Genomic DNA, 26,726 nt, shown 5'->3' with positions numbered 1-26,726 from the left:
CTTTATCTTTTCTGCACCTCTAGAAGGCCTTCACATACTTCCTAGAGTGGGGCCCAGAATTGGATACAATACTGCAGTTGAGGCCGAAGCAGTGTTTTATAAAGGTTCATCATAACTTTCTTGCTTTTGTACTCTATGCCTCCACTTATAAGAATATAATAGCAGGAGTAGGCCATACGGCCCCTCGAGCCTGCTCTGCCATTTAATACAATTTAGAGACCGTGGAGGAGTCGAGAGAAGTGGTAGTGTGGTAAAGCTGGGTGTCATCAGCGGACATGTGGAAACTAATGCTGATAGCGCAAAATGAAGCAAGGTGGAAGGAGGCTTGGCAGTGGACAGGAGCATAAACACCAGCATAGACTGAAACTGCTGTAAATAGTATGTAAAATAATAATGTATTCAAAACAATTACATTATAGTGCAGCACTTAAATGTGTGTTTGTATAAAATCACCAATAGTGAAATCACAATGAAACTTTCCACTTGACATCACTGGGCTAGCACCCATATAGCGCCGATTTCACTTAAAAAGTGGAAATTTGAACCGGATCATCGAAAAATTGCCGTCACAACTTTCGTGTCACGTTGCCAAGGTGATCACCCACACATTGCCCAGTGTAACTTTCGTCACATTGCCCAGCTGATCTGCTCGCCGAGATGATTACTGGACATAAGCTGCTTTTACCTGCCGTTCCTCACAGAACACGGTACTATGGACGCCATTTTGAATGCCAGAGCAAGAGAGGCTGTTTAAAGGGACTTATAATTTGAGTTATTTAAGGGTCTTAATAGTTACTAATTGATCCACTCACATTTATATTTATTTTAGTACAACAGTCATTTAGTGATAGTGATGGGGTCTGTAACTTCTCTACCATTACTTGTAAAAGCTCACATGCTGGAGTCTGAAGTTGGGTTTAGTGAAGGGCCCAAAGAGGTGGCAGACTAATGCGGAGGTGGAGGAGAACTTACAGCTGACGAACTTACAGGGAAAAGCAATCTTACCTCAACTGGTCTGATAATACGTGCCTTAGGAGGCTAATGGGACGCCGACAATCTCACTCCAAATCTTCCTGTAGGCCCAGGATGGAGGTTTCCCACGCCCATCCCAGGTTAATTGGGCCCACTGTGAGTGCACCTCCCTGACGTAGGCCTCGTCGAAGAAGGGTTTGGCCCTCCTCCTACCCACTGTCGGACTCGTGGCCAGACATCACAAAAAAAAAATCGAATTGTGCTCTCTATACGAATCTCTCAATACTCTCCTCGTACTTTCTGCACATGCGTGGATGACCCGACCTCCCGAATCGCGGGAAAACCAAAAACAAACGCATACACAGAAGGCCGTTGCTAGGGAAGCTTTGACTTCCACATTGCTGAGGCCTGTTTTGCATCGCTAGGGCCCATTTCACAAGTCACAATCCCAAAAATGGGCGATGTTCCAGCGATCATGAAGGCTGAAACATTGATAAGTGGAAAGTTGTTGCCCAAAACTCACTAGGTGTGTAGACAGTTTGCTCAGTGGGTATTTAGTCACTACAATTGCAATAATTTGATGGCACTTCGAGTATTGAAAGAAAGTCATCGACAAACATTGCATTTAAGCCAAATAAACTTTATTTCCCAAAGTAGAATTAAAGTACAATGTATAAAATTGCAGATAAGTCTCACTACTTGTGCTCATATTACCCGTTCACACAGGTGATCAATCTCCACCACTGGTGTCCTGCAGCTTAAGGTCCAGCTTCTCATGTTCTGCTTTAAGTTCCCAGCTTCTCTCTCGATTCCTAGGTTCTCGCTGGGGGTGTCTAGGTGGTGTTTCCACTCCTGGTTTATACTATTCTATAATCTATCCCATCTCCTTTGATTACCCATTTGTCTGTGCCCTGGTGATTAGTTCATTCTATTCTATAGTCTGTCACATCTCTTTGATTATACATTCGTCTGCCCTGATATTAGTTTATTCTAAATTTTATTTTCCATGATTAGTTTTTAATTGTTACTGGCTATGCTAAGGAAGGATTGACTAAACTTCTGTTTCAATTGATAATTAATTTCTATGTTCAAGGCACCATAACCTTACTCTCTGATCTTCCCACCTTCTGTTGCCATAGCCTGCATATTTCTACAAACTCTAATACAGACATAGAAACATAGAAAATAGGTGCAGGAGTAGACCATTCGGCCCTTCGAGCCTGCACCGCCATTCAATATCATGGCTGATCATTCCCCTCAGTACCCCTTGATCCCCTTAGCCGTAAGGGCCATATCTAACTCCCTCTTGAATATATCCAATGAACTGACAGATAATAAATTGCAAATACTTGTACTACCTTTCCTTGAGGAAGGTGCATGCACATTGGAGCAATAAATGCTGGATCAAAAAGTTCATTGTATCCTAGTTAAACCTGCCAGGTGCAGCTCAGTTTGCTTGATACCTGTTTGTTTCCAAAAAATGACTCAAACTCAGCTCAAAGAGGAAATGCTGCACTTCACAATTCCAGACGACAACCCCTTGCCCTACTCAGGATCTGCAGTGTTAAAGGAAAGTAATTTTCATTCCTTTAACTGTGCTGTATACCTCAGGTGCTGTCAGGTGCCCTCTTTCTTGGTTGAAGAATCTACGCCTTCCTCCCACTGACACAACGACGCAGCCCCCAGCTCGCTATACTGCCTGAATGCCTCTCGTTTCTTGCCCACCAGAATTAGATCCATGACTAGATGTAGCGCTTCAGATTGATCATGACAGTCTTCCACTTCATTACGACAGTGTCCCCCAAATCGGATGGTGGTGGGAGGGGAAGTTTACCTTCAGTCTCAGCTCCAGCATCAATCTATCCCGCAGTCAGTATTTCAATTGGTATACCTGCAGGGGAAGAAAAAAATGGATCAGTCCACCCATGTTCTCAAATCAGAGAATGGTCACAGCACAGAAGGAGGCCATTCGGTCAGTCAAGCTCTGCAAGAGCACTTCAGGTAGTCCCACTCCCTCACCCTGTCCCCGTAGCCCAGCAAATGTTTCTCCTTCAGGTACTTATCCAATTCCCTTTTGAAAGCCACGACTGAATCTGCCTCCACCACCCCCTCGGGCAGTGCATTCCAGATCCTAACCACTCGCTGCGTAAACATGTTTTCCCTCATGTCGCCTTTGGTTCTTCTGCCAACCACCTTAAATCTGTGTCCTGTGGTTCTCAACCCTTCCAACAATGGGAACCGTTTCTCGATCTACTCTGTCCAGGCCCCCCATGATTTTGAACACCTCTATCAAATCTCCTCTCAATCTTCCCAGCTCAGAAGAGAACTCCAGCTCTGCAATCTATCCATGTAACTGGGTGTTTAAGCCTTATGGGACACTGTAAAAGAAGCATACCTCTGCATTTAGTGGTGTACAACTGATTTGGAAATGCTAAATGCTGATATTAGCTATTGTGACCAGATATTCCATTCACTAGCGAGGACATTCTTCCCATGAATGAACATAAAATACAGCATGATATCTTGAGACAAACATAATGGCCTGAATTTGTGGTCAGTATGACAGCAGACTCTGAGTACGCAGTCATATGCCTTTGAAATTGACCGCAAATTCGGGATTTCTGCGTACGTTTCGAACAGACTGATGATCTGCTGAGACTTTCAAGTCCTCATTGAAATCAAAAAGTTGGGCTAATTGCGCATCAATTAAGCTGGAAACTTTTGTGGCTGGTGCAAACAGGTGCAGGAACTTGTTTACAGTGCAAGGGGGGGGGGGGGGGGGGGAATTGAAAAAAGTATATAGTAATTAAAAAGGAACATGTAAAAGAACCTACCAGGCACATGTGTTGGCTCAGTTTGAGGGATAGGATAGTTTTAATTTTTTTTTTACTACTGCAGAGTCAGTAAATAATTATACTTGCTCCAAAGTATTTCCTGTGCTTTTTAAAGTCAAGTTCTGTACTTGTCAAATAAATATAATTAGTATCACACCGTTTAATTTACAACTTGTAATACACAGGGCTTTCTATGTTTCCTGATTGGCTAGTGAAAGCACTGCCCGTGATCCCAGGTATGTTTACGCACAATGGTGCCCCCCGGGATCCGCGGGTCACTTCGCTGCGCACATCTCCGCAATGTTTTGAAACAAGTTTTCGCTTGCGGCTTTGCATGAGGTAGGTGAAGATATCGTTCAGAGGTCAGTGGCGTACTCCCTAGCTATGCCGCCGACTGCAATTTCAGAGCCAATAATTCAATACATTAAGGGTACACAGATGGACTTTGATATTTCCACTGATGGGGGAGACTAGGACTAGAGGGCATAATCTTAGAATGAGGGGCCGCCCATTTAAAACTGAGAGGAGGAGGAATTTCTTCTCAAAGGGTTGTAAATCTCTAGAATTCACTGCCTCAGAGAGCTGTGGAAAGCTGGGACATTGAATACATTTAAGACAGAGACAGACAGATTCTTAACCGATAAGGGAATAAGTGGTTATGGGGAGTGGCGGGGAAGTGGACCCGAGTCCATGAACGGATCAGCCATGATCTTATTAAATGGCGGAGCCCCTATTTCTTATGTTCTTATTCCTTCATATTCACAATTCAAGCTCCCAAAGCAAACTGCATCAAAGCCACAAAATAATAAGCCTCCCATTATAGAGCACCAACCTAGTTTATTGCACAGGAATTAGTTTACAATTTACAGGTACAGTCATGAGCTCCATTTTACTGGTTATTGTCCTGTAACTCGCAAAGTCCCACCCCCTATCAGCACTGTGCACTGACCTGAATTTAAAATGTATGAGGTTTCCATAACCTTATTCTTTGGACTGAAGAAGGCCTCAAACTATCCCCTCATCATTAATCTAGCAAGTATTAGGAAGAGACAAGGTCACAGGCAGACCTGTCCTGCTGTGACTCGCACAAGAAAAATAAAACAGGGAACCTTTTAGTAAAGGCAGACCAGACTGAGTGACATGGATACGGTTCCTTTGGTCGACACTGGAGATTATTAGGCTGGACAACCAATTCTAATCACGTCTAAAATGGAAAGTAAAGATATACAACTATGAGCATCATCCTATTCTTGGTTGGAACTTTCAATCACTCCCATACAGCCTGATGGGCACAGGTTCTTTGGGTCATAAAAAGGAGAACAATTGCTCTTAAACAAGATTTGAAAACGTTACTTTAGATAAAGTCTCAGTACAGCAAGGTCTCTACAATGCTTTCCCCAACAATATTTGCCAGTGTGATTTTCTTGTGCCCCTCAGCATCATCCGAAAACATCACATTCCACATGGATGCCGACGTCACCCAGCTCCACCCAACCATTGCCTCAGCTTTGCACAACATCCAGTTACTGGATGAGCAGAAATTTCCAACTAAATATTGGGAAGACTGAAGCTAGAGTACAGTCTCCACCACAACCTCCATTCCCTAGCCCTGTTTGCTCGAGGCCCCCTTCCTCCAATGTTAAACATTCCACGGGCTCCCTGCAACACAAGCATTTATTCTGTATAAAAATTCGGAGCAACTATTTGTAATAACCGCTTCTGCGCTAGCATCCTCCCGACTCCTCATCCACCCCCCGTGTGAAATTTATACAGGTGTGACGTCCGAAATCCGGAAACCTTGGGACCGAGGCCATTCCGGATATTTCCGGAACATCTTTGCCTGGGCCGAGAAAGGTAGGTAAGGGAGGCTGGGCTGCCGGAGGTGTCGGTCGGGCCGAGCGGAGGCCAGACTGAGGCGAGGGGGGGAGGCAAGGTGACCGAGGAGTCCAGATTTCGTCACATTTCAGATTCCGGACGACCCCGCCACGAATTGGCCTGGTGTCTGGAACATTTTGGATTCTAGAACTCCGTATTTTGGACATCACACCTGTACCAACTATTTTCTGCCCATGCATCTTCCCAACTCCGCCCTCAGGACTGGAACCTGAAATAGAGGTGGGGCCCCGAACATGTTCATTCTGACCGGACCACATTGTCTGACTAAGCTGCCAAGCCCCCGACCGGGCCTGAGCCACCCACAGCGCCACAAGCCCAGAGCCTCCCACTGGAGGAGGGATGCACTTGCGCTGGGGTAGGAGACTTTGGCTGGGGAATGTGTCCTCTCTGACTTCTGAAGTCAAAATGGATCATGTTACAATATGCAAAGTTAGGCTGGGCGCTGCCATTTACACATTGTAGAGAAACTTCAAGGTATGGCTTATACTCCAAGGGGACCAATCAGCAATAGTCATGTGATAATGGAGAGCCAATCAGAGAAATGGCTGCTTGTTAGTACAAATAGTTGCATCCATAAAAACTAAACAATTAAATACCTTTATTTATTTTACATACTCATTGTGAAACCTGTTGCTGAACAATTCTGTCAATGCGTGGAGATATCTTCGACAAGCACACGTGCATTTCATGGTCAATGTCCACCCTGCCTTGGGTTTTCATTGACATCATAGCTGAGATTCCAGCTTCACACAAGTAGGTTGTACTAAATGGGAGCAACACTTTCAGTGCTGCAGAAGAAGCAGTCCTGTATTCGTCAGAGCATTCACACCAAAATGTCTCCAGCGGCAATTCACTGAACTTGGCTCCGAGGGAGCGGTCGGATGAAATGTCAATGAGCTCTTCCAATAACTTTGGTGGGACAGAGGTTAGCAGTTCAACTTCAATATCCTCATTAAAGGGGTTTGTAGCCCACAGGTATGCAGCAGATTGTTCCGTCGTGAGTTCTGGGAAATAATTATTGAATTTGTTGAGCAGACCAGAAAGATGCGCTACCAGCTGTGGTTTGATGGCGTCAAAGTTAACTTTTCTTTCTTGAATGAAAGAATGCAGGAGCTCAAACATATCTGCCGTGCCCCCAGAGATAAGAACCTTCCACACTTGCAGTTTCCCTTTGAATGCGTCAATTCTTTCACGCTGGGCAAAAAAATGAGTGTTCTCAACTTGCATAGCTTTATTTAGCTTATTCATTTCACTGAACATGTCTGCGAGGTAAGCCAGTTTAGCCAGCCACACGTCATCTTTCAGCACCTCGGCAAGTTCAGGTTTCTTGTCAGCTAAGAAAATGTGAACATCTCCCCTGAGATGAAATATACGGGTAAGCATTCTGCCTCGAGAGAGCCACCTCGCCTTTGTATGCATGAGCAAGGAATTGTGCTCTGCACCCACCTCCTCACAAAGTGCAACAAAACACCTGGAGTTCCTTGCTCTGGACTTGATAAAATTAACAAGAGTCACTGCAGTGTTGAGAACACCGTGAAGACCCGGCTCAATATCTTTCGCAGCAAGGGCCTCTCGGTGTAAAAAGCAATGTGTCCAAATAGCGCCAGGTGAAGCGGCTTTGATCTTTTGCACAACACTCGAATGCTTTCCAGTCATTGCTGCAGCCCCATCAGTGCACACCCCAATGCAGTTTGTCCAGCTGATTTCTGCTGAAGTCATGAAATCATCCAACAATGTGAAAATATCCTCTGACTTTGTTATCTTGAGCTCTTTGCAAAGCAAAAAGTCTTCTTTGATTTCCTTATTCCACACATAGCGAACATAGACGAGTAAATGGGACCTTTTAGAAAAGTCTGTGGTCACATCAAGCTGTAGAGCAAAGTCATTGTCACGCAGCCGATCGATGCACTGCAAAACTATGTCTTCTGACATCGAACCAATCCGCCGTTTGATAGTGTCGTCTGACATTGGTATTTTTTCCAGTTCCCGGGCCTCCTGTTCTCCAAACATTTCCCTTACGATTGCAATGGCACACGGCATTATCAGCTCCTCAGCAACCGTATAGGGTCTTTTTGCTTTAACAATCTGCTGCGCCACTAAGTAGGATGAGACAAGCTTTTTATCAGCAGTAGGTGCGGATTCCATTACAACTTTAGTCCCTTGGGCTTTCGCTCAAAAAAACAAAACTTTTTTTGTTCTTATATAATTTATGCGTGGTAATTAAATGCCTGTAATTGAAAGTTTGATTGGACAGTACTGCTGCACAATTGCACACTGCGGTTGGGGGTTGTATCCACTTCCAGTACAAATAAAACCAAAATTCACATAGCTGTCCTTGTATTTCCCTAATTTTGCAGGATAATGGTAGCGTCGTTTTTTTACTCACACTTCTTCTGTTCTTCAATCCTACGGTTGAACTTGAAGGAAGTTCAGTATCATCACTCTGGGTTTTGTTGTTTTGAAGCTGATGAAATAAAAAATGTATCCATCTCTGGTATTTATTGATTTTACAACAATTTTTCCGGTTCTTTGTAATTTATCTTGTCCCTTTTGAAGTAGCGCTCACATTATGTAACACAAACATATTATGTAACCCGATGTATTAATTTCTGCACTCAGCTTGTACACACTGCTGCCACGTCGCGCCAGTGGTGGAGGGAGTGAATGTGAAAGGTGGTGGATGGGGTGCCAATCAAGTGATTACTTTGTCCTGGATGGCAGCAAGCTTCCCGAGTGTTGTTGGAGCTGCACTCATCCAGGCAAGTGGAGATTATTCCATCATACTCACGACCTGTGCCGTGTAGATGGTGGAAAGGCTTTAGGGAAGTGAGACACTCGCCACAGAATACCCAGCCTCTGACCTGCTCTTGTAGCCACAGTATTTATGCGGCTGGCCCAGTTAAGTTTCTGGTCAATGGAATGTTGATGGTAGGGGATTCAGGCGATGGTAATGCCGTTGAATGTCTTGGGCTGTGATTAGACTCTCATTTGTTGGAGACAGTCATAGCCTGGCACACGTGGCACAAATGTTACTAGTCATCAACCCAAGCCTGAATATCGTCCGGATCTTCCCGCATGCGGGCAGACTGTTTCGTTACATGCGGAGTTGCAAATGGCACTGAACACTGCAATCAGTGAACAACCCTGCTTCTGACCCCATGATGGAGGAAAGTCGTTTATGAAGCAGCTGAAGATGGGTGGGCCTAGGACACTGCCCCGAGGAACTACAGCGATGTCCTGGGTTGTACATCACCTCGGATAGGAAATAAATATAGATGATTCTGAATACACACCTGCCATTTCTTTGAAATCCAAACTCGATGTCCATAGATGTGCAAAACATCTGCTGTAAATTCACATCAGCGAAATAAAGTCACAGCCGTGTGTTCCATTGTAGTGGACCCTGTAAAAGTGGGCAATTTGTAAATTAGATTTAAATGGGTAAAACAGAATTTAAGCCCTCAGCTACTATAAACACAGCAAAAAGATGTATGAGGTTTCCATAACCTTGTTCTTTGAACTGAAGAAGGCCTCAAACTATCCCCTCATCATCAATCTAGCAAGTATTAGGAAGAGACAAGGTCACAGGCAGACCTGTTCAGCTGTGACTCGCATGAGAAGAAAGTAAAATAGGGAATCGGTTTGTTAATGAACAGTCTGTTCGACATGGATACGGTCGGGGGTGGAATAGGAACTTAAATCGACCGTGAATAGTAATCTGAAAGCGGCCCATCCGATAATCTTGTATAACCTCATTTTCAGTAACCCTAGTCCTACTTATTCAGTTATTGTTAGTCATTTGTAGACAAATTACAAAGAACTCACGATGTAAATACTCATTACAATTGCAATCACAAAGTAACCGAAAACTTTAAATGGTATCATACACTAAACTTAAAAATCAGCTAAGTATGACAATCTAAAAACAATATAATCGTCAGGTTATTGCAGTAGCTCCTTGTGTAACGATTAGCTTTTCAATGTTTCAATGATGCACCAATGATTGCATCAGGGGCCTATACGATGTAGTATATCTTTCCATGGCGATTGAAAGAAATGCTTCCAAATGGTCAGCACATGGAACTCCTCAGCAAAGCTCACTAATTTTCAAAATACCACGCATGCACAGCTCACAGATCCCTGGAGTGCTGCCAGGTCATGCAGCTCAGTCTGTTCTCAAACAATTTGAGTGTTAAAAAATCTATTTCACATGCCACCCGAGTTGTTGAAAGTGCTGGGAGGTATTTGTACACCAGACCTATGGCTGTGGCTGTCTCACTGAACAAGTTGTGGCATCGTTTTCACAGACTGCTTCTCATGTTACTCCAGCTCATAATTTTCCATATTTCTAATCAGTTATAATTCTGTATAATCTACATTCTGCTCTTGATTGTTTACGATATAGTGTGTGTGTGGGGAATGCTTAGCTTTGTAGGTGGGGGCCATTGAATGCAAAAATAAGGGGCTGCATTACTAAACTTAACTAAAATCTAGATTACATGCGCAAATCCTGACGTGCGACAACCCACAACCTTCTGATTCATCGAATGCTACCAACTGAGCCAAACTGACAGTTGGGATTATGGTTTTACTGTAACTGTATTCAGCAAAATAACACTTTCTAATATGGCAGAAATGTTTTTTTTTTTAATTTGCCCGAAAGCTACTCTCCAACACAAAAGCAACATTTGGTCTTAAGGCATTAGGTGACAGGATTAAAAGGCCATAGCTCTTGAGCAGCTTTCCGGGCAGTACAGCTGCCTGTGGGTCCTGCGCAGCTTTTTCAATATGAAATTTCACGCACGCACGAAATTTTGAATGGGTCGTTCAGCCCATTAAATGAAACCATGCATCCCCCAGAAATCAGGAGGGACATTGCTCTCAAGGTGACAGAAAGAACAAGAATCTAAGGATAATTTCTTGGAAAGTCTGCACTGGGAGCATGTATTGACTAACGTCCACCGTAAATAACATGTGAACTAATATAGCAAGTAACCCAAAAACTGCACTGTGAGGAATGGTGCAGTAGGGAGGGATTCAAATTCCTGGGACATTGGAACCGGTTCTGGGGGAGCTGGGACCAGTACAAACCAGACGGTCTGCACCTGGGCAGGACCGGAACCAATGTCCTAAGGGGAGTGTTTGCTAGTGCTATTGGGGAGGAGTTAAACTAATATGGCAGGGGGATGGGAACCGATGCAGGGAGACAGAGGGAAGTAGAATGGGGGCAGAAGCAAAAGATAGAAAGAAGAAAAGTAAAAGTGGAGAGCAGAGAAACCCCAGGCAAAAAGCAAAAAGGGCCACATTACAGCAAAATTCTAAATGGGCAAAGTGTGTTAGAAAGACAAGCCTGAAGGCTCTGTGCCTCAATGCGAGGAGTATTTGGAATAAGGTGGACGAATTAACTGCGCAGATAGCAATTAACGGTTATGATGTAATTGGCATCAGAGTCATGGCTCCAGGGTGACCAAGGCTGGGAACTCAACATCCAGGGGTATTCAACATTTAGGAAGGATAGACAGAAAGGAAAAGGAAGCGGGGTGGCATTGCTGGTTAAAGAAGCAATAGTAAGAAAGGACATTAGCTTGGATGATGTGAAATATGGGTGGAGCTATGGAATACCAAGGGGCAGAAAACGCTAGTGGGAGTTGTGCACAGACCAAACAGTAGAAGATTGTGGTCAGCATCAAACAAGAAATTAGGGATACATGCAATAAAGGTACAGCAGTTATCATGGGTGACTTTAATCTACATATTGATTAGGCTAACCAAACTGGTAGCAATGCAGTGGAGGAGGATTTCCTGAAGTGTATTAGGGATGGTTTTCTAGACCAATGTGTCAAGGAACCAACCAAGGAGCTGGCCATCCTAGACTGGGTGATGTGTAATGAGAAAGGATGAATTAGCAATCTTGTTGTGCGAAATCCCTTGGGGAAGAGTGACCATAACATGGTAGAATTCTTCATTAGGATAGAGAGTGACACAGAAACTAGGGTCCTGAACTTAAGGAAAGGTAACTTCGATGGTTTGAGGTGTGAATTGGCTAGAATAGACTGGCAAATGATACTTAAAGGGTTGACGATGGATAGGCAATGGCAAACATTTAAAGATCACATGGATGAACTTCAGCAATTGTACATCCCTGTCTGGAGTAAAAATAAAACAGGGAAGGTGGCTCAACCGTGGCTAACAAAGGAAATTAAGGATAGTGTTAAATCCAAGAGGCATATAAATTGGCCAGAAAAAACAGCAAACCCAAGGACAGGGAGAAATTTAGAATTCAGCAGAGGAGCACAAAGGGTTTAATTAAAAGGGGGGAAATAGAGTACGAGAAGAAGCTTGCCGGGAACATTAAAAACTGACTGCAAAGGCTTCTATAGATATGTGAAGAGAAAAAGATTAGTGAACACAAACCTAGGTCTCTTGCAGTCAGATTCAGGTGAATTTATAATGGGGAACAAAGAAATGGCAGACCAATTGAACAAATACTTTGGTTCTGTCTTCACAAAGGAAGACACAAATAACCTTCCGGAAGTACTAGGGGATCGAGAGTCTAGTGAGGAGGAGGACCTGAAGGATATCCTTTAGGTAGGAAATTGTGTTAGGGAAATTGATGGGATTGAAGGCCGATAAATCCCCGGGGCCTGATAGTCTGCATCCCAGATTACTTAAGGAAGTGGCCCTAGAAATAGTGGACGCATTGATGATCATTTTCCAACAGTCTATCGACTCTGGATCAGTTCCTATGGACTGGAGGGTAGCTAATGTAACACCACTTTTTAAAAAAGGAGAGAAAGCAGGTAATTATAAACCGGTTAGCCTGACATCAACAGTGGGGAAAATGTTGGAATTAATTATTAAGGATGAAATAGCAGCGCATTTGGAAAGCAGTGGCAGGATCGGTCCAAGTCAGCATGGATTTATGAAGGGGAAATCATGCTTGACAAATCTTCGAGAATTTTTTTGAGGATGTAACTAGTAGAGTGGACAAGGGAGAACCAGTGGATGTGGTGTATTTGGACTTTCAAAAGGCTTTTGACATGGTCCCACACAAGAGATTGGTGTGCAAAATCAAAGCACATGGTATTGGGGGTAATATACTGACGTGGATAGAGAACTGGGTGGCAGACAGTAAGCAGAGAGTCGGGATAAACGGGTCCTTTTAGGAATGGTAGGCAGTGACTAGTGGGGTGCCGCAGGGCTCAGTGCTGGGACCCCAGCTCTTCACAATATATTTGGATGAAGGAATTGAGTGTAATATCTCCAAGTTTGCAGATGACACTAAACTGGGTGGTGGTGTGAGCTGTGAGGGGGACGCTAAGAGGCTGCAGGGTGACTTGGATGGGTTATGAGAGTGGGCAAATGCATGGCAGATGCAGTATAATGTGGATAAATGTGAGGTTATCCACTTTGGGGGCAAAAACGCAAAGACAGATTATCTGAGTGGTGGCAGATTAGGAAAAGGGGAGGTGCAACGAGACCTGGGTGTCATGGTTCATCAGTCATTGAAAGTTGGTATACAAGTACAGCAGGCGGTAAAGGCGGCAAATGGTATGTTGGCCTTCATAGCTAGGGGATTTGAGTATAGGAGCAGGGAGGTCTTGCTGCAGTTGTACAGGGCCTTGGTGAGGCCCCACCTGGAATGTTGTGTTCATTTTTGTTCTCCTAATCTGAGGAAGGATGTTCTTGCTATTGAGGGAATGCAACGAAGGTTCACCAGACTGATTCCCAGGATGGCTGGACTGACCTATGAGGAGAAACTGGATCAACTGGGCCTTTATACATTGGAGTTTGGAAAGATGAGAGGGGATCTCATAGAAACATACAAGATTCTGACAGGACGGGACAGGTTAGATGCGGGTAGATTGTTCCCGATGTTAGGGAAGTCCAGAACCAGGGGACAGTCTTAGGATAAGGGGTAGGCCATTTAGGACTGAGATGAGGAGAAACAACTTCTCAGAGTTGTTAACCTGTGGAATTCCCTGCCGCAGAGTTGTTGATGCTAGTTCATTGGATATATTCAAGAGGGAATTAGATATGGCCCTTACGGCTAAGGGGATCAAGGGATATGGAGAGAAAGCAGGAAAGGGGTACTGAGGGAATGATCAGCCATGATCTTTTTGAATGGTGGTGCAGGCTTGAAAGGCCGAATGGCCCACTTCTGCACCTATTTTCTATGTTTCTATGGAACAGAAAAACAATTAAAAAAAAAATTAATTCTCGGGATGTGGGCATAGCTGGCAAGTCTGGCATTTATTGATCACCCGGTGTTGCCCTGAGGGGCTTCATGCAACTGAGTGTGTTGATCAGCTACTTCAGTGAGCCATTCAGAGTCAACCACATTGCTGTGGTCTGGAGTCACACAGGCCCAGACCGGGTAAGGACAGCAGATTTCCTTCCCCAGAAGGACACTGGTGAACCAGTTGGGTTTTTACAACAACCTGGCAACTTCATGGTCACTTTTACTGATACCAGCTATTTATTTCCAGTAATTGAAGTAATTAAAAAAAAATACTTGAGGCAAATAGCACAGAATCATTTAAGGGCAAGCTAGATAAGTGTATGAGATAGAAAGGAATAGAAGGATTTGCTGAGTGAGATGAAGGTAGGAGGAGGTATGGACCAGTCGTGCCAAATGGCCTGCTTCTGTGCTGTACATTCTATGTATTCCTCGGGCAGTGAACTTTTCAGCCCGTCCCTCTCCTTTGCTAAATTTACAAGCCCTTCAGCAACAGTATTTATATGGCTGGTCAGTTAGGTTTCTGGTCAATGCTGACACCCAGGATGTTGATGGTGGGGGGATTCAGCAATTTAAAACCGATGAATATCATGGGGAGGTTGTTGGTCTCCAACAAGCGAGAGCCTGTCATTACCTGGTACTTGTGTTACTTGCCACTTATCAGCCCAAGCCTGAATGTCGTCCAGGTCTGGCTGCATGCGGGCATGGACCACTTAGGCTAGCCGAGGAGTTGCAAATGGCACTGAACATTGCAAAAACCCCATGATAGAGGTAAAGTCACTGATGAAGCAGCTGAAGATGGGTGGGCCTAGGACACTGCCCCGAGGAACTCCTGCAGCGATGTCCTGGGGTTGTACATCACCTTGGATAGGAAATAAATGTAGTGAGATGATTCTGAATACATACCTGCCATTTCTTTGATATCCAATCTCCAAGTGTAAAATATCTGCTACAAACTCATATGCGAAATAAAGTCACAGCCGTGTGTTCCGTTGTAGTGGACTCTATAAAAGTGGGCAATTTGTAATTAGATTTAAATGGGTGAAACAGAATTTAAGCCCTCAGCAACTACAAACACAGCAGCAAGATGTATGAGGTTTCCATAAACCTTGTTCTTTGAACGGAAGGCTTCAAACTATCCCATCATCAATCTAGCAAGTAATAGGGAGAGACAAGGTCACAGGCAGACCTGTCCTGCTGTGACTCACGAGATAAAAAGTAAAATAGGGAATCATTTCGTTAATCAACACTACAGACTGACGGATATGGTCGGGGCGGAATAGGAACTTAAAATGGCCCTGAAAAATAATGTGACAGCGGCCCATCCGATAGTCTTAAAACCATTTTTTCAGTAATCCTTGTCCTACTTATTCAGTTATGGTTATGTGCAGACAAATATTACAAAGTACTCACAATTTTATAATAGTTTATTAAATGCGTTTGTAATTGTACAGTAATGAGTATGTTCAATCATTGATTATTTATAAAGCAACTGAAAACTTAAACAAAAAATATCAGTTAAGTATGACGATCTGAAAACAATACAGTTGTCAAGCAAGGAGCTACATCTACAATAACCTAACAATTAGCTTTTCACTGAGACATCAATGATTGCATCAGGCCCGATATGACGTAGAATGTCTTTCCATGACGATTGAAAGAAATGCTTGCAAATAGTCAGCACTCGGGGCACTCCATAGCAATGTTCCCTGTAATTTTCAAAATACTGCGCATGCACGGTTTTTCAGTTGGAAAGTCGGCTGCACAGATCCCCAAGTGCTGCCGGGTTGTACTGCTTACAGGGAACGTTGCTCCTCAGTCTGATCAACAATTTGAGTGTTGAAAAATTTGTTTCACGTGCCGAGTTGTTGAAAGTGTTGGGAGGTATTTGTACACCAGACTGGTGTCTGTGTATGCCTCATTGAACAAGTTGCAGCGCTCAAGGGCAACACTGCAGTTATGGCATCATTTTCAGACTGCTTTTCTAGCTCATAATTTTAATCATTTTAATTCCCACCTTACAACAGCGACTACACTCCAAAAAGTACTTCATTGTCTGTGAAGCGCTTTGAAATGTCCAGTGGGCGTGAAAGGCGCTAGATAAATCCAAATCTTTCTTTCTAATTCTGTATAATCAACACTCTGCTCTTGGTTGTTCAAGATGTAAAGTGTGTGGAATGCTTGGCTTTGTAGGTGTAGGCCATTGAATGCAAAGATAAGGGGCTGCATTACTAAACTTAGCAACTAAAATCTAGCATGTGCGCCCAAATCCTGGAGTGCAACAACCCAGAACTTTGACTCAGTGCTACCAACTGAGCCAAACTGACCTTTGGGATTACGGTTTTACTGTAGCTGTATTCAGCAAAGTAACACTTTCTAATGTGGCAGAAATATAAATTTGCCCAAGAACCACTCTCTAACCCAATTGCAACATTTGGCTTTATGGCATTAGGTGACAGGACTAAAAGGCCACAGCTCAGGCAGCGCTCTATCTAAGCGCAACTTTTCTAATGAGAAATTTTGCACCTGTGCAAAACTTGGGCCACTCAGCCCATTAAAGGGACCGAGCACCCCCAAAATATCAGGAGGAACATTGCTCTCAAGGTGACAGAACGAGAATCAACGAAATATTTCTTTGAAAATCTGCACTGGGAGCATATATAATTAGTGGGGGGGGGGGGGGGCGGCAAAATTTTAAAGAGTCAAAGAATATGGAGAAGGCAATAGAGCAGGGTAGCACTGGGGTCAAAGCAGGAAAAAATGGTAAAGAAACTAATTTAAAAGCTCTTTATCTGAATGCACGTAGCATTCGTAACAAAATAAATGAGTTGACGGCACAAATTGATACAAATGGGTATGATCTGATAGCCATTACAGAGACGTGGTTGCAAGGTGACCAGGACTGGGAACTAAATATTCAGGGGTATTTGACAATTCAGAAGGACAGACAAAGGAAAAGGAGGTGGGGTAGCTCTGTTAACAAAGGATGAGATCAGTGCGTTAGTGAGAAACGATATTGGCTCAGAGGATCAAGATGTTGAATCAGTTTGGGTGGAGATAAGAAATAATAAGGGAAAAAAGTAACTGGTGCACATAAGTCTATTGGCCCCCTTACAGTCACTACACTGTTGGGCGGAGTATAAATCAAGAAATAAGGGAGGCTTGTAATAAAGGAATGACAATAATCATGGGTGATTTTAATCGCCATATTGATAGGACAAAGCAAATTGGCCAGGGTAGCCTTGAGGAAAAGTTCAAAGAGTGTATCCAGGATAGTTTCCTTGAACAGTACATTGCTGAACCAACGAGGGAGCAGGCTATCTTAGATCTGGTACTGTGCAATGAGACAGGATTAATAAATTATCCCAAAGGATCCTCTAGGAATGAGTGACCATAACATGGTTGAATTTCAAATTCAGTTGGAGGGTGAGCAAGGTGGATCTCAAACCGGGGTCCTAAGCTTAAATAAAGGAGACTACAAAGGTATGAGGGCAGAGTTGGCTAAAGTAGACTGGGAAAATAGATTAAAGGGATGGATGATGAGCAGTGGCAGACATTTAAGGAGATATTTCATAACTTGCAACAAAAAAATACCCCAATAAGAAAAGACTATAAGCGAAGAGATAACCATCCGTGGCTAACTAAGGAAATAAGGGATGGTATCAAATTGAAAACAAGGGCATACAACGTGGCCAAGACTAGTGGAAGCCAGGATTGGGAAACTTTTAAAAGCCAGCAAAGAATGACAAAAAAAAATTATAGAGAGGGAAGATAGATTATAAAAGTAAACTAGCACGAAATATAACATACTAAGTTTCTACAGGTACATAAAAAGGAAAAAAGTGGCTAAAGTAAATGTTGGTCCCCGAGAGGATGAGACTGGGGAATTAATAATAGGAAACAGGGAAATGACAGAGACGTTGAACAAATATTTTGTATCAGTCTTCACGGTAGAAGACATTAAAAACATCCCAATAGTGGATAATCAAGAGGCTATAGGGAGGAACTTAATACAATCACTATCATTAATGAAGTAGTTACTCGGTAAAATAATGGGACTAAAGGCAGACAAGTCCGCTGGATCTGATGGCTTACAACCTAGGGTCTTAAAAGAAATGGCTGCAGAGATAGTGGATGCATTGGTTGTAATCTACCAAAATTCCCTGGATTCTGGAGAGGTCCCAGCAGATTGGAAAACTACAAATGTAACACCCCTATTTAAAAAAGGAGGTAGACAAAAAGCAGGAAACTATAGACCAGTTAGCCTAACATCTGTCATTGGGAAAATGCTGGAGTCCATTATTAAAGAAGCAGTAGCATGGAAAAGCATGATTCAATCAAGCAGAGTCAGCATGGTTTTATGAAAGGAAAATCATGTTTGACAAATATGTTGGCGTTCTTTGATGTACCGAGCAGGGTGGATAAGGGGGAACCAGTTGAAGTGGTGTATTTGGATTTCCAGAAGGCATTCGATAAGGTGCCACATAAAAGGTTAGTGCACAAGATAAAAGCTCACAGGGTTGGGGGTAATATATTAGCATGGATAGAGGATTAGCTAACTAACAGAAAACAGAGTCGGGATTAACGGGTCATTTTCCAGTTGACAAACAATAACTAGTGGGGTGCTGCAGGGATTGGTGCTGGGTCCTCAACTATTTACAATCTATATTAATGACTTGGTTGAAGGGACTGAGTGTAATGTAGCCAAGTTTGCTGATGATACAAAGGTGGGTGGGAAAGCAAATTGAGGAGGACGCAAAAAATCTGCAAAGGGATATAGACAGGCTAAGTGAGTGGGCAAAAAATTGTCAGATGTATAATGTGGGAAAATGAGGAATAATCCACTTTGGCAGAAAAAACAGTAAAGCAAATTGCTATTTAAAATGGAGAAAAATTGCAAAGTGCTGCAGTAGAGGGACCTGGGGGTCCTTGTGCATGAAACACAAAAAGTTATTATGCAGGTACAAGTAATCAGGAAGGCAAATTGAATGTTGGCCTTTACTGGAAGGGGGATAGGGTGTAAAAGCAGAAGTCTTGCTACAACTGTACAGGGTATTGATGAGGCCACACCTGGAGTACTGCATACAGTTTTGGTCTCCATATTTAAGGACATACTTGCATTGAAAGCTGTTCAGAGAAGGTTCACTAGATTGATTCTGGAGATGAGGGGGTTGACTTATGAAGATAGGTTGAGCCTATACAGATTGGAGTTCAGAAGAATAAGAGGTGATCTTATCAAAACATATAAGAGGTGATCTTATCAAAACATAAAATAATGAGGGGGCTCGACAAGGTGGATGCAGAGGGGATATTTCCACTTATAGGGGAAACTAAAACTAGGGTACATAGCCTATTTAAAACTGAGATGAGGAGGAATTTCTTCTCAAATGGTTGTAAATCTATGGAATTCTCTGCTGGATCGTTGAATATATTTAAGGCAGAGATAGATAGATTTTTGAGTGTTAAGGGAATAAAGGGTTATGGGGAACAGGTAGGGAAGTGGAGCAGAGTCCATGATCAGATCAGCGATGACATTATACGGCAGAGCAGGCTCAAGGAACCAGGTGGCCTACTTCTGCTCCTATTTTTTATATTCGTATGATTAACGCCCACTGCAAGTAACATTTGAACTAATAGCAAGTCCTCAAAAAACTGCACTGTGATAATTGAACAGAATAAACAATTCTTAAATTAATTCTTGGGATGTGGGCATCGCTGGCAAGTCCGGCATTTATTGCCCACCCAGAGTTGCCCTGAGGGGTTTCATGCAACTGAGTGTGTTGACTACCACTTTGGAGAGCTGTTCAGAGTCAATGCACATTGCTGTGGGTCAAGAGTCACATAAGCCCAGACCGGGCGGGGTAAGGACGGCAGATTTCCTTCCCGAAAGGACACTGGTGAACCAGTTGGGGTTTTTACGACAATCCGGCAACTTCAACTGATACCAGCTACTTATTTCCAGTAATTGATTTTTTTTTAATAAATAGTTGAGGCAAATAGCAATCATTTAAAGACAAGCTAGATAAGTGTATGAGGGAGAAAGGAATAGAAGGAGATAAGTAAGATGGGAGGCGGCATGGACCAGTCGTGCCAAAAGGCCTGTTCTGTGCTGTACATTCTATGTATTCCTCGGGTAGCGAACATTTCAGCCCGTCCCAGTTCTTTTCAAAATTTACAAGCACTTCAGCAACAGTATTTATATGGCTGGTCAGTTACATTTCTGATCAATGGTGATTCCCCGACAATGATGTTGGTGGGGGATTCAGCTATGGTAATGCCGTTGAATGTCACGGGCTGTGGTTAGAATCTCGCTTGTTGGAAACTGTCATCGCCCGACACGTGCGTGGCGCAAAAGTTACTTGCCACTTATCAGCCCAAGCATGAATGTCACCCAGGTCTTGCTGCCTGCAGGCACGGATTACTTAAGTTAGCTGAGGAGTTGCGAATGCCATTGAACACTGTGCAATCAGTGAACAATCCCACTTCTGACCCCATAATGGAGGGAATGTCACTGATGACGCACCTGAAGGTGGGTGGGCCTAGGACACTGCCCTGACGAACTCCGGCAGCGATGACCTGGGGTTGTACATCACCTCAGATAGGAAATAAATGTAGTGAGATGATTCTGAATACACACCTGCCATTTCTTTGAAATCCAAATTCTACGTCCATAGATGTGCAAAACACCTGCTGTAAACTCACATCAGCGAAATAAAGTCACAGAAGTGCGTTCCGTTGTCCTCGACTCTAAAACAGGGCAATTTGTAAATTAGATTTAAATGGGTAAAACAGAATTTAAGCCCTCAGCAACTATACACACAGCAACAAGATGTATGAGGTTTCCATAACCTTGTTCTTTGAACTGAAGAAGGCCTCAAACTATCCCCTCATCATCAATCTAGCAAGTATTAGGAAGAGACAAGGTCACAGGCAGACCTGTTCAGCTGTGACTTGCATGAGAAAATAAAATAGGGAATCATTTTTTTAATGAACACCACAGATTGTTTGACATGGATAGGGTTGGAATGGGAACTTAAAATGGCCGGGTAATAGTAATCTGAAAGCAGCCCATCCGATAGCCTTATAACCTAATTTTCACTAACCCTAGTCTTACTTATTCAGTTATTGTTATGGTCATTTGTAGACAAATTACAAAGAACACGCAATGTAAATACACATTACTGTACACTTGCAATCAGTATTTATTTAGAAAGCAACTGAAAACTTTATAAACAAAAATAGCATCAGTTAAGTATGACGATCTGAAAACAATACAATAGTCGGGTTATTGCCGATACAGCTTCGTGCCTAACAATTAACTTTTCAATGATACATCAATGATTGCATATCATGTAGATTGCCTATATGATGTAGAATGTCTTTCTATGACGATCACAAGAAATGCTTCCAAATGGTCAGCACTCGGAACTCCTCAGCAATGTTCCCTGCAATTTTCAATTGAAAACCAGGCTGGCTGCACAGATCCCTGGAGAGCTGCCGGGTCGTGCAGCTTATAGGGAACATTGCTCCTCAGTCTGATCTTCAACAATTTGAGTGTTGAAAAACCTGTTTCACGTGCCACCGAGTTGTTGAAAGTGTTGGGAGGTATTTGTACAGCAGACTTATGTCTGTGTATGCCTCATTGAACAAGTTGTAGCGCTCAAGGGCAACACTGCAGTTATGGCATCATTTTCACAGAGGGCTTCTCATGGTACTCTAGCTCACAATTTTTCTAATTCTAATCATTATAATAATTATATATTATCAACACTTTGCTCTTGGTTATTCAAGACGTACAGCTTGGTTTTGTAGGTTGGGGCCACTGAATGCATTACTAAACTTAGCAACTAAAATCTAGCTTGAGTGCTCAAATCCAAGAGTGCGATAACCTACAACTTTCTGACAGTGTTACCAAGATGAAGTAGGGTACAAGGAGGTATGGACCAGTTGGGCCAAATGGCCTGTTTGTGTGCTGGACATTCTAGGCATTCCTCGAGTAGCAAACTTTTCAGCCCACCCCAGCTCTTTGCCAAATTTACATGCCCTTCAGTAAGTGGCCAGCAACATATGGCAGGTCAGTTACGTTTCGGGTCAATGGTGACGCCCCCACCCCGGACTTTGATGGTGGGGGATTCGGCAATGGTAATGCAGTTGAATGTCAAGGGCTGTGGACATATACTCATTTGTTGGAGATGGTTATTGCCTGGCACTTGTGTGGCGCGATTGTTACTTGGAATATCGTCCAGGTCTTGCTGCATGCAGGCACGGACCACTTAGGCTGGCTGAGGAGTTGCGAATGGCACTGAACACTGTGCAATGTGAACAACTCCGCTTCTGACCCCATCATAGAGGGAAAGTCACTGATGAAGAGCTGAAGATGGGTGGGCCCAAGGCACTGCCCTGAGGAACTCTGCAGCGATGACCTGGGCTTGTACATCACCTCAGATAGGAAATAAATGTAACTGACGATTCTGAATACATACCTGCCATTTCTTTGATATCCAATCTCCAAGTGTAAAACATCTGCTGTAAACTCACATCAGCGAAATAAAGTCACAGCCGTGTGTTCCGTTGTAGTGGACTCTGTAAAAGTGGGCAATTTGTAAATTAGATTTAAATGGGTAAAACAGAATTTAAGACCTCAGCAACTATAAACACAGCAGCAAGATGTATGAGGTTTCATAACCTTGTTCTTTGAACTGAAGGAGGCCTCAAACTATCCCCTCATCATCAATCTAGCAAGTATTAGGAAGAGACAAGGTCACAGACAGACCTGTCCTGCTGTGACTCGCACGAGATAAAAATAGGGAATCATTTTGTTAATGAACACCACAGACCGTTCAACATGTATTACATTTTTTTTTCTGGTTGAGGCAAATAACAGATACATTTAAGGGTAAACTAGATACGTATATGGAGTAGAAAGGAATAGAAGGATATGCTGAGAGTAGACATGGACCAGTTGTGCCGAATGGCCTGTTTCTGTGCTGTACGCTATGTATTACTCGGGTAGCGAACATTTCAGCCCATCCCAGTTCTTTGCCAAATTTACAAGCCCTTCAACAACAGTATTTATGTGGCTCGCCAGTTACGTTTCTGGTCAACGGTGACCTCATGGATGTTGATTGTGGGGGATTCAGCGATGGTAATGCTGATGAATGTCAAGGGAAGGTGGTTAGACTCTCACTTGTTGAAGATGTCCATTGCCTGGCACTTGTGTGGCACGAATGTTAGTTACACTTGCCAATTCTGAATATCATCCAGGTCTTGCTGCATGTGGGCACGGACCACTTAGTTATCTGAGGAGTTGCGAATGGCACTGAACACTGCAATCAGTGAACAACCCCACTTCTGACTCCATGATGGAGGGAATGTCACTTATGAAGCAGCTGAAGATAGGTGGGCCTAAGACACTGCCCTGAGGAGCTCTGGCAGCGATGTCCTGGGGTTGTACATCACCTCGGATAGGAAATAAATATAGATGATTCTGAATACACACCTGCCATTTCTTTGAAATCCAATCTCCAATTTATATCTGCTGCAAACTCACATCAGCGACAAAGTCACAGTCGTGCGTTCCGGTGTACTTGACTCTGTAAAAGTGGGCAATTTATAAATTAGATTTAAATGGGTAAAGCAGAATTTAAGCCCTCAGCAACTATAAACACAGCAAAATGTATGAGGTTTCCATAACCTTGTTCTTTGAACTGAAGAAGGCCTCAAACTATCCCCTCATCATCAATCTAGCAAGTATTAGGAAGAGACAAGGTCATAGGCAGACCTGTCCTGCTGTGACTCGCATGAGATAAAAGTAAAATAGGGAATCATTTCGGTAATCAACACTACAGACTGTTCGACATGGAAACGGTCGGGGCAGAATGGGAACTTAAAATGGCCCTGAAACATAATGTGACAGCAGCCCATCCGATAAGTCTTATAACCATATTTTCAGTAATCCCATTCCTACTTATTCAGTAATGGTTGTGGTTATTTGTAGAGAAATATTACAAAGTACTCACGATTTTATAATAGTTTATTAAATGTATTTGGAAATACTCATTACTGTACACTGTTTATTTGCAAAGCAACTGAATCCTTAAACAAAAAGTAGCATCAAGTATGACGATCTGAAAACAATACAATTGTCAGGTTATTGCAGATAGAGCTGCTTGCGAAACAATGAACTTTTCAATGATTGCATCAGGGCCTATACGCTGTAGAATGTCTTTCCATGGTGATCATGGTACTCCTCAGCAATGTTCCCTGTAATTTTCAACATACTTTGCTGTGGGTCTGGAGTCACTTATTGTCCCAGACCAGAGTACGGGCAGCAAATTTCCTTCCCCAAAAGGACACCAGTGAACCAGTTGGGTTGTTAATGACAATCCGGCAACTTCATGGGTCACTTATACTGATACCAGCTACTTACTTCCAGTAATTGAATTGTTTTTGAAGTAGTTGAGGCGGATAGCACTGAAGGGCAATCTAAATAAGTACATGAGGGAGAGAGGAACAGAAGGATGTGCTGATAGGGCGAGATGGAGGGTGCGAGGCACGGACCAGTTGGGCCACTGTATATGTGCTGTACATGGTGGAGCAGTGAACTTCTCAGCCTGTCCCAGCTCCTTGTCCTTCAGTAATACTGAGACACGTGGTGAGGAAACGGCACGTGGCCGCCCCGGTGCGTGGCGGGCACAATCATCCAATGGAGGGCGCCGCCGCAACCCGACCAGCCAATGAAACACTACCGCGCGGACTGCTGCAACCAATCAGCGGTCCCCCAATCCGCCAGCCGCGTGATTGGCCTCCCGATTACAGCCGAGCTCCCCGGGCGGCGCTGCCAACTGAAGGGGCGCCGCCATTCCCTGCCCGCGGATCGCCTCCCCCGTGGTGTACACTCGGCCCCGGGCTGCAAGATGTAGGTCTCTGCCTTACAACTTCGGACTGGGGTGGTGGGGACTCAGCAAGGCCGAATTCTCCCCCGCACAGGCCGCCCTGTCCCGCTACCTCGCTCACTCACCTCACCTCCATCTTCAACCGCCGCTCCAAAATGGCCGCGCCGCTCGCGACACCGGTAGTTATACCGCGTCACGTGGTGCCAACCAACCAATCGGACGCTCTGCCGCGAAACATCGCCAAGGAGCTGCGGCAAACAACAAGATGGTCCCCATCGCAAAACAAAGGACTCCACACGCAGCACCGCCAGCTTGGAGGACCGCCGGTGGGAATCTTACATTACCTGCGGCTTGGACACCTCCAGCAAGGAATATCTGCAGTTAGGATGACCAAGGTGGATGCAGAGAGGATACTCCCACTCACTCATAGGGGAAACTAAAATAATAAGGGACCGCCCATTTAAAACTGAGATGAGGAAGAATTTCTTCTCTCAGAGGGTTGTAAATCTGTGGAACTCTCTGTCTCAGAGAGCTGTGGAGGCTGGGTTATTGAATATATTTAAGGCAGAGATAGACAGATTTTTGAGCGATAAGGGAATAAAGGGTTATAGGGAGCGGGCAGGGAAGTGGAGCTGAGTCCATGATCAGATCAGCCATGATCTTATTAAATGGCGGAGTAGGCTCGAGGAGCCGAATGGCCTACTTCTGCTCCTATTTCTTATGTTCTAACCCTTCAGGATTGTGCTGGACTTTCCAGGAATTTAAGAATAATCTCCTGGATACTGCATGGAGAAACAGGGGATTGTGTGCATTTTAGTTTTTCATTTTCTTTGAACAGGAAAGGGGATGAATAACTAATGGGACAGCGCAGGTAAATGTGATTTGGGAACCCTTTGCTCAGGTGGAGGGTAAACACCCAGCATGAACTGGTTGGGCCAAATGGCCTGTCTCTGTGTTTTAGCTTCCCACCAGTGTCATTAGGTGCGTGGAGCGGACGTCCTGCCCGATCTACACCACAACCGACCCCTGTATCTTAACAATAGAGTTTGCATCAAAATCTCTGAACGCCTGTAAGATGCAGGTACTCGGTTGAGTTGGTCCCTTAAGTAGCTACACATAACTCCAAAGCACAGCGTAAAACCAATATCTACATCCAAGACAGATTTGTTCTCCTTACCTAAGGAAGGATATACTTGCCTTAGAGGGAGTGCAACGAAGGTTCACCAGACTAATTCCTGAGATGAGGGGATTGGCCCAGGAGGAGAAATTGAGTAGATTAGGCCTATGTTCCCTTGAATTTAGAAGAATAAGAGGTGATCTCATAGAAATATATACAATTCTTACAGGACTTGACAGGTTTAATGCAGAGCGGATGATTCCCCTGGCTGGGGAGTCTAGAACTAGGGATCGCATTCATCGATGGTCGCTCAACTATCAGTGTCCATGCCTTCAGCTGCATAGGCCCTAAGCTCTGGAACTGTCTCCCTAACTCTCTTTTCTCCTTCAAGTCCCACTCCAGGAACTTCTGCACATAAATACAAGCTGACACTGAGGGAGTGCTGCACTGTCGGAGTTTTGGATGAGACGTTAAACCGAGGCCCCGTCTGCCCTCTCAGGTGGACGTAAAAGTCCCACAGCACTCTTTCGAAGGAGAGCAGGGGAGTTATCCCTGGTGTCCTGGCCAATATTTATCCCTCAATCAACAGAACAAAAACAGATTATTTGGTCATTATCACATTGCTGATTGTGGGAGTTGGCTGTGCGCAAGTTGGCTGCCACATTTCCTGCATTACAACAGTGACTACACCAAAAGTACTTAATTGGCTGTAAGATGCTTCATTGGCTGTAAAGCTCTGTGGTCGTGAAAGGCGCTGTATAAATGCAAGTCTT

The 26,726-nt window shown here is 43.8% G+C and overlaps 1 protein-coding gene and 1 long non-coding RNA gene across 7 annotated transcripts in view; one reads left to right on the top strand and one right to left on the bottom strand.

The window, feature by feature from the left end:
* Positions 1–1,596: 1,596 nt before the first annotated feature.
* On the bottom strand, positions 1,597–25,018 carry LOC139264737 (protein FAM200A-like). Of its 6 annotated transcripts, XM_070881751.1 has the most exons (8): positions 24,962–25,018; positions 23,441–23,534; positions 22,425–22,524; positions 20,579–20,688; positions 14,848–14,945; positions 8,996–9,105; positions 6,299–8,166; positions 1,597–2,863 (listed from the first exon to the last, which is right to left on the bottom strand). In XM_070881751.1, the coding sequence occupies exon 7, from the start codon at positions 7,845–7,847 to the stop codon at positions 6,318–6,320; it is 1,530 nt and encodes a 509-aa protein (XP_070737852.1). In that variant the 5' UTR covers positions 7,848–8,166; positions 8,996–9,105; positions 14,848–14,945; positions 20,579–20,688; positions 22,425–22,524; positions 23,441–23,534; positions 24,962–25,018; the 3' UTR covers positions 1,597–2,863; positions 6,299–6,317. The 6 variants fall into 6 exon arrangements, 5 of the variants coding, with proteins under 5 accessions (XP_070737852.1, XP_070737851.1, XP_070737855.1 ...); XR_011593405.1 differs by lacking the exon at positions 14,848–14,945 and having other exon boundaries at positions 8,089–8,166; XM_070881750.1 differs by lacking the exon at positions 14,848–14,945.
* LOC139264738 (uncharacterized) overlaps positions 24,900–26,726 on the top strand; it is a 77,681-nt gene continuing 75,854 nt past the window's right edge. The window contains exon 1 of the long non-coding RNA XR_011593406.1: positions 24,900–25,231. This is a non-coding gene — a long non-coding RNA (uncharacterized lncRNA). The remainder of the gene's footprint in view (positions 25,232–26,726) is intronic.

Source organism: Pristiophorus japonicus, chromosome 5 (assembly GCF_044704955.1).
Source record: "Pristiophorus japonicus isolate sPriJap1 chromosome 5, sPriJap1.hap1, whole genome shotgun sequence".
Taxonomy (NCBI): Eukaryota; Metazoa; Chordata; class Chondrichthyes; family Pristiophoridae; genus Pristiophorus; species Pristiophorus japonicus.
This window is presented reverse-complemented; position numbering and strand designations above follow the sequence as displayed.